General features: G+C 38.1%; 1 protein-coding gene across 1 annotated transcript; it reads left to right on the top strand.

Moving 5' to 3' along the window:
- Positions 1–440: 440 nt before the first annotated feature.
- On the top strand, positions 441–1031 carry LOC120445557 (selenoprotein BthD). Its single transcript, XM_039626030.1, has one exon. The coding sequence runs from the start codon at positions 518–520 to the stop codon at positions 941–943; it is 426 nt and encodes a 141-aa protein (XP_039481964.1). The 5' UTR covers positions 441–517; the 3' UTR covers positions 944–1031.
- Positions 1032–11174: the final 10143 nt, after the last annotated feature.

Here is an 11174-nt window from a genome sequence, read left to right on the forward strand (position 1 = left end):
TTGTTATGCATAGAATTTGTTGAGTAGCTGTTCTGCATGAATATAGACAGTGCCATAAATTGACGTCTATATAGGAATATAAATACCCCAATCTATATATAATATAATGAACAAATGTTGCGACCCAGCCAATGGAGGCATTTCTCTGTGCATCTATTCAAATTCGCTTTTTGTAATTTTTTCAAAGGCGGCTGCGTTGTCAGTCAATGTAGCCAAATTAACAACCAAACAACAAATGGTTGTTGCACGCTTTTTTCGTATGCGTGCCCCCAAAAGTTGTTGACTCTTTCGGATTGTCATGCATTTTAAAAATAGGCAGAGCCAAAATATTCTGGACATCGCTGCGCACTTTAAATATACGAAAGAAGATTTATGGCAGCACAGCACTTTGCCAGGGAATCATAAGAAGACCAAAAAGCAATCAATCAAAGCAATTATGAGTTGTAGGATTGTCAACATTCGAAACAGGCTTGGGTTATTAACAAAATAAATTCGAAATTCTGAACATATTACGAAAATGCCGCCCAAGAAAGCGGGAAAAAAGAAAAAGGATGTGGACTGGGCCGCTGATGAGAACTTCTCCAAGGATCGATCCATGATCTACATCGAGCACACGTACGAGTGCCCCATTTTCCAGACCAAGGCCGACGAGTGTGGGTCATTCTTCACGCAGCGGATTCCGGAGCGCAAGTTCCAGCTGGTGAAGAACCGAAACGGACGCCAGGTTCCCCGGGAAGGAGCCTTCGAGATAGCGTTCTCGCAGAATGCCCGCACCTCGGAGCACCTGCTGTGGTCTGGCCTGGAGAAGGGACCGCCACGGCGGGACAAGTTCCCACTGGAGTACGAGGCACTGGTGCCCGACGTCAACAGGATACTCAAGAAATTCTATCCCGACAAGGCGGTGGGCGTGGCCGATGACGAGGAGGAGAAGGAGGATATGTAAACATTTGCAGCACTTTGTTCACTGAATTATTATAAAGTCTTTACCATAACAATGGCTAATACATGGCGAGAAAAGTAAACAATCAGCCAGAGACCTGTTGGAGCAACTTTAAGACGTCATCCACCCACGGGCAAAATGCTCGGCGATTAGTGCGATTCTTCTTTGGCTTTTGTGTGCGGAATATTGCTCGTATTGTTGATGTCAGGGATGTTGGGGTGACGTACTGACATCACAGTTTGACAGCTCCTTTCAAAAGTTAAATGCTTAAATCGACCAGAATAATTAAGCAAATACTATACAATACTGGCACATTAGCAGCCACACGATTTATATATCTATCTAAATTACTGTTACGGCGCTGCGACATTAGCGACATTAGCTACATTACCGACGTCCCATTGTCTGGCAGAGAAATCAGAATCAGGGCAACCAAATCGGGGCATGTGGTGGGTGGTGGCTAGTGGGTAGTGGTTAGTGGGTGCTACTATCTCGTTCACTTGGTGTTGACACAACAAATACCCCGAAACACATTTTCAATGTACACACACAATGGACAACGGCTAATCCAAACAATTTAAATTGAAAGCTGAATTTGAAACAATAGATAAAGGGCACGGTTGTGCTAGTCGGCTTTCAAATGCTCTCAAGTCCATGCAGTACAAAACTATTGCTCTTTAAGTGTTGAACTTGGCAAACAGGAACATGAAGCGAATAAATTTGTTATGCAGTTTTATCTAGTATTTGCATAGAATGAAAGTGCCTTCGCATCAGCATGACGCCCAAGTTGCTTTACATAAATAAAGTGCTAGAATAATAGTATAGTATTTTCATTTGTTGTTTGCCTTTGGACTTTAATCAAACCCCTAGTCAGAGTAGCATTCCAAAAAGAGCAGCAGCCACAACCAAATCCATTGCGATTGTATTTGAAAATTGCAATGTGGCAGCAACACAATGGGCAGCTAGCTAGTAAAGTGCCTGGAAATAAATAAATTGGGAAACCGAAAAACCATCCACTGAGGGCAACAACAGCAAATTTCAAGCAAATTTCCCATTGCAAACTGGCGAGGGGAGAGAAGCCAACAAGTCGTGAAAATCCAAACCAAATTACATTGTGGGCCAACAGCAATGACAATAACAAATACCAGGCATCCAAAGGGTGCGAGGATGGGAAATGCTTCCAGTTGGCCCTTGGGACTAATCCTGTTCCAACATTAAAACAACAAAGGCAGCGGGAAAAGTTGCAGCGGAAAAACAAGAGGATTTTCTATGCTTTTGATGATTACGTGTGTGCAAACTCTCACCACAGTTTTCCCAGATCCGCAGTCTGCAACTCCAGAGCTCCGGAGCTTCGGAGTCCGGATCAAAATGCAAATTAGTCTGGTTTACAGATGGTTTTTTGATTGACTGTTATGGTGGCTGACTTCCAGCCACGATTCTAACTCGGTGCAAAGACTAATTTGAATATCACGCATACGTCATGTTCGCCCAGAAACTACAGAGCGCTTTTTAGCTTGACCGTCAGACAAAGGCAACATTCAAAATATTTAGCAACATCCGTGGCGCAGGTCATTAATATTAATATAATGGCTGTATAAAATGGCGAGCAGGCAGCAGCCAGAAAAAACCACAAAAAAAAAGCTGAAAATGACAACGAAAAGGAACATTTTCCCGCGGCATTCCGATGATTTCAACAGACTTTATGCGACGGGCACAAAGAGATGTCAGCGAGGCGTTCTTCTTTTTTCGTGTCACAATTTATTCGTGTATTCGGGGGAAATGGGTTAATGTCCAGTGCAGAGGAGAGAGCAAACGGCCCTGGGCATGCAGCTCCTTCGCCAGAGGTGGAAGTGGATGCATGTGTCAGCTGTCACAGGGATATCGAAGGAGAAACCACACGCCAAGGACAAGCCAGGACGATTGCCAAGAGCCGAGCAAAAGGAGCTTTAATGCAAACAGACCGCAACATTTTGCATTAGAGTGTGCAAAAGTGCGAGACTACGATTCCCGGCCAAAAAGTGGGTGTTGGCCCGTTCGATCGTTGGACCGTTTGTCCGTTGGCCAAAAACAGTTTGGCAATGCCAGCCACTGCCGGCCTGATGTAAAAATAATCCACGCAGGCGAATGGCAGCGAAATGGCACAAACAAACCGAACGAAATTCTGTGTTTTACTTTTGAAATGCAATCAGCTGGATGAGGAATCCAGCTCCTATCCGGTATCCTGACTCCGATGCGAGACACGTTCCAGTTATCCAATCTATCGATCTAACATACGAGTATCTATCTACCCAATATCATACATCCCACATATCCTATCCCACGTTCCTTACCCATTGCTGCAACAAATTGCAGCTGGATCCTAGGAGCCATTTATTTAGCAGCGATGCGAAGGCGAATGGCGAATGGCAAATGCCACAAGCTGCCATTTTAGGCTTTTGCATTTGTTTTATCGCGCCTACTCGAAGGTCGTGTGTGTTGTGCGAGAGTGTGTTAACCGGGCCAAATCCCCTTTTAATGAGCCAGCTGGATTGGCCTTTGGCTGATTGCACGCTCAACTGGCCTGCAGATTGCATTTGTCACACCTTAATTAAGCAGCTGCGGATGGGAGTAAAGGTCAGGCACCAACAGCCAGTTTTCACAGACTTTTCTCTTTTTTTTTTTTTTTTGGTTCCTGTGCCCTCCTGACCTTTAACCTATTTCACCCCGGGAACATCGTTTTATTTCCATGCGTGGCGGTCATAAAAGGTTCGGTTCTCCCCCACATTCTTTCCACTTCCACCCGAAGATGGTGATAATTCCTTGAGGCCGAATGGAGACGAGGAACCATCTAATTAAGCGTAAATTGGCAGCCACAAAATTGGGTTCGTCGCGTACTCCCGGATGCAATGTAACGGCCATCGAGCCCACCGCCCAAATTCAAACGCTCACGACGACCTTGGGGCCGCCCACGATGTTGCTGTTGGTATTAACATCAAATTAGTTTTCGGCTAACGCTAATTAAAATTTACGACACCCGCTTTACCTGCTAAATATTCACGCATAACTCCCAAAAGTTTACCCTGGCTCACACTGGCATTAAAAAGCTTAATCAGAGGATCAAAAAGCTAGGGCACACAATAATAATAATAATATTTTCACTGTTTAAACTCTTAAATGTTGGTAAACTAAATGGAATTGGTATGGCGCTATAAATAATCCTTCCAGAGCCAAAGCACATTCAATGTGACTACTAAGTTGTTTATTAAATCCAAATTGGCTAATTAAGACAGCGAAAGCCCATTAAAGAAGTAAATAAAAATTGTTGTTGGGGCAATCAAATGGCTGACCTTGAAAACTGACGCTGAGTATTGCCGTTCTATAAATAATGATAGACAACGAATCCGTAATTGCTGTAAGATCAAATGATGGGAAATGCACAAAGCGAATTTACCTGATGCTGGATATAAAATTGTTTTTCCCATTGCCAAAATTGGGCGTTCAATTCCGAATGAGTGCAAATGCAAATAATACATGGAACTTTTTATACTGACTGAGGCTTCGTTTTTATTTAATTTTACATATACTTCTGTTGCTGTCATATGTATATATATAATCTCATAAATTAGTTTGTTGTGTATATATAGAGATTTGGTTGGTAATACATTTGTTCCTTATGCCGCAAACGCATATAATTAAATTTCAATAATAATAATGGTATCGTTTTTTTGTTTCGTTCGGTTTCTATTTGTTTTTAGGGCATTTTTTTGCTTGAACTCGAATCCGGTTTTTGCTTCACCAGCTGGAGATATTTATCTGCTATTATGTATCTATGTAAATACTATATATGTAGTATTTAGACTCGTAGGCAAACTGAAGTAGGTTTTCATTTGTAACCATGACCACACAGATGTACATGCTCACATCTATATCGTCGGAGTCGCAGTTGTAATTCTCCGTGGGGCAGCACCCGCATCTATATATATATATTCCATTTCCACACCCGACTCGCTTTCATTTACATTATACATTTATAACCATAATAATTTACAAGTTAAATGGCTTAGAAATTATTAGTAGGACTTCCTGTGTGGGCTACCATACTCGTACGTACATAATAATACATAAAACACTTTCTAATTAAAGTTAAAAACGTCTTTCTTTGTCGCCTCATCCTTCATCCTTCGTCCTTCGTCCTTCATCATTCTACATCCTACATCCTTGTCCTGTTCGGTACGTTCGGTTCTGCTCTGTTCTGTTCTGTTCTGTTCTCATCTGTGATGTCCTGTTCGTCCTGTTTGCTTCTGTTTTTGTTCGGTTTTGGTCTATTTACATAGTGACAATTTCTAAATTACTTAGACTTCGCTATAGCAATCCTCTTTGTTCTGTATTTACATTGCATATCGATTGAAAAAAATGTTTCGCAGACTTTTCTTGACTTTTGGTTTAAGTTAACATAAGAACGTTACAGGAAAACCCCTCTCCAGGCGGTTAGTTATATTTTATTCAACGTTTATGAACTAATTTAGGTAAAATACGTTTTACATTTAGTTTAATTTAGTTTCAACTGGGCTGTGTTCACTGTGCATTTAAAAATAGTGCAAAAATACATTTTACAAAAATTTTGGTGCATACTTTGAGGCGGTGCTATATAATCACAACATTTACAATTTAAGTGCATTTGCTTGTCAGTGTGTGTGAGCGTGCGTGTGCAGGTGTGCAGGTGTGCATGTGCGCCTGTGTGTGTGTGTGAGTGCATGGGATGGGGTGTGCAGATAGTTTAGACCTAATGTAAACGTTAGAGTCGAACTCCTCGGCCTGCTTGAGTGTTTTGTGGAGATTCCGCTCAAAAGTGTCAATTGAGGACGGATTGCTTTTAAGCCTTGATTGTGTGCATGTATTAGGGAATGTATGTCCTTGTGGTGGAGCGGGCGTGGCCCTCGGAAGTCCCAACTCCCCGAAGCCTCCTCCACATACTCGTACATAACATCTCGATTTGCATTAAGGTACTTGTGACTACTTATGTTTATAGCTCGAAAATACTCTTTTGATTCCATTAAAAGTGGCCATTCCTGATGTCTGCGATTGGGACCTGTGCTCCCTGTGCGTCCAAAGCTAAACCAGGGTGAACTGATGTCTGAAATTCGGGATTTAGGTGCCGTGGAAGACTGATCTGCTGGCCCAACCAACTCGGGGATTGCTCCTCGATCCGAAGCAGTTGGATGGGATTGGTTTCCCCACTGCTCGGAGTATCTTTTGTGCTGATTCGTGCGATTTCTACAAAACAGCGATGCACACAAAATATAATCACTAATTAATCAGGCTCTAATGCGAATTGGAGGTCAGGTGTCCTCGTTCCTCGCTTAATAATTTGTAGGTAAGTGCAATTGTGGTGCATTTCAATACATATTCTCGTAAATTATGCTTTTCGTTTTGATTTGGTATAATTATTTATCACATAAAACGTGCAACAGTGCAAAATTGTTAATGCTAATTGTTTGTCATAATTTGTCCCGCTAATTGTTTCAATTGAACATAATTTATTAGGGCTGGCGAGTGTTCGTGTGTGTGAGGTTGTGTTGTTGTTTTATAATTTTGTAATTGTAATGAATTGCATGAATACTTAATGGGTTCAATTAAGGTTGAAATTATAATGTACGTTTCGCTGAAAGTAATTAAAAACATGTTAGCTGGGCCTTACGTAAAGTGTTTAATAGTTGAAATGTTTAGTGAAAAAAGTGATAAAAGTGATAAAAGCGGATCCTAAGGTCTGTGCTATATTATTCCTGAAATTACTGAATCCATTTAACAAAACACTGTGAAGCTCTTCTCCGTTTTCTGGTCAAATTTTCCCAACCAACAATTTATTTTCAGCCATTTGCACGCAAATACTCAAATATCTGTGTTAGAAAATCAAGTTGGTAGAAAGTTCTCATAGTTTTCTTTTTGCTTTTAGTGGTCAGCGTTATATATTCACTTGGGAGTGGAATTAAAGTGGCGTTGAATTGCACCAGTGGCTCTGGTTGTTGGCTACATTGAGTTGCGGCTTTTTGTGGCAAGGTCATAAAAAGCTGACCCGAATCAATGACTAGTACAACACCTGATGCCCATTGAAGGTCACTTTAGGTCCAAGTCTGTTATTTCCGGCTTAATAATGCTCGTGCTCGTTGTTTTTTTTGGGCTTGCATGCAGCCTCCAATGCATCCAATAAATTGTCTTTGGCCACACTCTTTGTACTCAAACTTTTCAAACGCGGCTTTCAAATATATGTAATACTAGAGCGTACTAAACACGGATATACATCAAATACATATAGTTCACTGGTACTTGTTGAATAGTATTTTTGGGCGATGGATGACACTTTTGTGCTCAGCAAAAGCAGTTAAATTATATACTCGTTATTACCTCTTGCGGTTCTACACCTAACACAACTAACATTTATACTCGTACGTTTTTAGTTTTTACGTGGATATTAATAATTTAAATATATCTATTATTTTCCGTTCGCAGACCGCTAATCAGCTGTGTCAATTTCAATTTCAAAATCTCCCTTTCTTCAAACATTAAACATTTACTTTCCATAGAGTTGACATTTGTGCTCTGACTTGTTTTCGTGTACTTTACGTGGGCAATAATTTAAGGGTAAAACTAGTTTCTAGACCTTGTTGAAAAGTTTGTCTGACCGCCAAGTGAAGAGCTCCATGTGGCCAAAGGACTACGGATGCTAAGGTCGCCCGTCGGGACTTACCAAGGATTACAAGGATTCACGGATCCTGGGATTATCTCAAAGTTTGCGGCTTCAGGTGTTCTTCAGCGGGAATATAAAAGCCCTTGAAAATATGTTCTTAGTTGGCTTCACAACTATAAGCAGAATGGCAAACTCAAAAGGCTAAATATAATAGTGCACAAATTGTGGTTGCAGATCCATGAGAAAGTTATAATTTGGAATTTGATTTACTGCGTGTGTAGGTGTAGTTAACTTACTTGTTTTTCTTGTGGTGAGTGTTGTCAGGTGTCGTTGTTTTTGTGAAGAGAAAATATACATACATATGTACATATATGTATAGTAGTGAAGTATTCTGTAATCTTGTGAAAGAGTCGAAGTAAAAATCAGAAAATGCATGTTTGGGTTTCGTTTTCAGTGTATATTAAGTTGTGTATTTGTTTTCATTTTTTCCTTGTTTTTTTGTGTAATTTCATGTTTTTTTCCTCTTTATCATATATTCGTATAATATATAATTAATTATTATAAGTAGTTAAGAAAACTTTCGTTAAATTAAAAGGGGAATTATGCTAAAACTAGACCTCCTACACAATCGAAATTAGTGTGAGAAAGACAGAGACAGAGAGACAGAGATTCGGCGAGATAAAAAAGAGGAAGGCAAAATTATTTACAGCAAATACTAATTAATTAATAAGACTCGGGTTAGACGAAATCAATAAAATGGATAGACCGTGTTTTTGTTCGATAATTTGTGCGAATGGCATACGCCATTTGCTACTCATAGTAATTATATGCTCCATCTTTCTCTTTGATGTTCACGATTTCACGATTTTTCTACGATTTCTCTCTCGTCTGCAAATATACAAATACAAATAAATACAAGTTTGGGGGCTGACTATATATCCTTAGGTGTACGTTTATACTTGTATGTCTGTGTGTGTGTGTGTGTGTGTATGTACCTATGGTTGCTTGTGTATATGTGTATGTATCTTTTAACATTCAACAATTGTTTTTATTCAGCTTCATATTCTGTATTTGCTCGCTAAGTTGACTTCTCCTACTTTATGGTACTTCAAAAATAATTGTTAAACTAAATACTCTACAATTATAAAACATCTAAAAAAGGAAATACAAAACGTTTCACTAATTTAGACGTAATATGTTTATTTACAAATTCTTTTTATACACAATACTGTTTGCTGTGAGTGCGTGCAAGACGCAAAGGCTTAATTAGGAAATCAAAACGTTTAAATAGGCTGTAAGGAGGGCAATAAAACCGAAAATAATTGAATTATTATTAAACGATCTTCGTTAGTACTTCGTTCATTTGGAATTCGAATATAAAATCATTGGGGAAATTGCGCTTTCGCTTTTGTTATTTACAGTCGAACTTATGTACTTTCATTTGGGCTTGTCCTTATGGAAGTTGTCGTTTCTCGTTTAAAATTTCGTTCTTGTTTTTGTTAGGATTATAGAAAAATAGGCCAAAAATATATGTATTTGTGTGTCTGTGTGTGTGTGTTTTTTCTATACCTTTACCGCAATTGTCGTTCGTTCAAAAAATGTGATTAAAACTTTAGTTCGTCTTTGATTTGTTTTCGGGTTTTGTCCTCTGGTTTTTAGTTGTTTAGTGCGCATTTGTTCTTGTCGTTCTTCATTGGATTTGTGCATAATTTCAAGGATTACAATTAATTGCATATACATACATTATTCGTACTCGTACTCGTACTCGAACTCGTACTCGTTATCATTTAGTGGTAGTTATCATTTACTTAGAGTTATACACACGAGAGTTATACTGCGCATAGGATTTCCGTATGGTATAGAAATTGCTATTATTAATTTACTTTCATTTATATTTAAAGGTGGGTTATTTTGCAGTTATTTATGTAAACGTTTACTGAATCAATAATCAATTAAAAGAAAACACCTAGGTTGTCTCCTATTTATACTTTTACTTTCGGCTAATAACGAAGATCGTTGATATAGGAGGGCAGGAGATTGGGGTTCGATGTGAAATAAAAACTTACTCGTAAACGTATTCTCAATTAGATTTATATAATTTGTTTGCGATTTTTATACGTACTGTATATAAGATATGAAATTTTATTGCTCGCAATTTCATATGTTATTCCGTTGTAAATAATTCAACATTTTTAGGATTTCACACGAATCGATTTAGTAACATGCAAATACGTGCAAAAAATAAATGACACCAATTATCGATTGATTATGTCCACAAAGTCAATCGCGATTAAAACGGTTGCTTGCTGTTTCAATATTTCAAGTGAATGAAGTGCGGAAATCATTGTGGAAATTCAGAGGAACACGCGGAAAATGCAGTATGTGAGAATCGCTCTAGAGGCTATTCATTATTCATTATTATTGTTAATTCGCCATTGGTATTATCTTGCGCGTATTTTGCCGATGTCATTTGTTTGCGTACACAACCGTTTTAAAATTGTAATTTGTAAATTTCGGCTTAAAAATTTGCTTGATTGTATTTCATAATTGATTGATTGTGTTGGAAACTCGCCGCTTAGCCGGCATAATAATAGCGAATAATTTTCATGGACCAGAACATTATTGGTTGTGTTTTAAGTTTTGAGTTTCAGCGTTTCCAATCGAGAGAACAGCGCGAATAAAAACTAATGCAAAAGTCGATTAGGAATAAACACTTGTGGCTTCAAAAAAAGATCGAGAATGGATTAGTGTTAGTTAGCATTTGTACAAGCTTTTCGTTTCGCTTATAAGCTTATAAGCCTATCGTTTTATATATATTTATAAGTCCATTGTTATTTAAACATAGTTCAATTATGTAAATAAATTTACTTAACTACAGATAGCTGCCATTTCCGTGAGAACTGTTGTCACTCATGAACGAACTCAAAACTCAAAATCTAGTGTGGAGGGGGAGAGATCCTTACGGGCAAACGAAAAGGATAATTGAAAGTATTATTTACAAACATGAAGGACAAAGAATCGGTGCAAATCATCTATAATAGCGAACGTATTCTTAACAACGAGAGAACTGTAAACCAAAAGTATCTGAGTACTATAGAAACTGAAGTGGGTTTTCAATGAAGTCAAGTCTTTTTCTTTATGTAAATGTTTGCTTCATTCTCATAAGTTGTAAATGTTGGTTTTTGTCGCTAATCTTGCTGTTATTGCATTGTATATAAGTATATTATATTGCACTCATTAGCTTGTTCAGTTATCAGCAATAAAACCTAATGCAATATTTTCTTCAATTGTATAATTGTTTGTTATTGGTATATGTATACTATCAATATATATTTAATGTCGGTTTTTTTCTGTGTATATGTATATATAATTCATTCGTCTTCTGCTTGCTGCCTCATCATTATTTTTATCGCTTTTTTTTTTGCTTGCTTCGTTTTGATTTCATTTCATTGGTTTATTTAACATTAACATTATTTAACTTTAATACACGTATAATTAAATAATGTACACGAAATATATTTCATATAGTAAGATATATTTATAATATATTTATTTAATATATACTAAAAA

Source organism: Drosophila santomea, chromosome 2R, assembly GCF_016746245.2.
Source record: "Drosophila santomea strain STO CAGO 1482 chromosome 2R, Prin_Dsan_1.1, whole genome shotgun sequence".
Taxonomy (NCBI): Eukaryota; Metazoa; Arthropoda; class Insecta; order Diptera; family Drosophilidae; genus Drosophila; species Drosophila santomea.

What these genes read in the sequence shown, in the direction of transcription:
- LOC120445557 (XM_039626030.1), top strand. Translation starts at nt 518, where the DNA reads ATGCCGCCCAAGAAAGCGGGAAAAAAGAAAAAGGATGTGGACTGGGCC.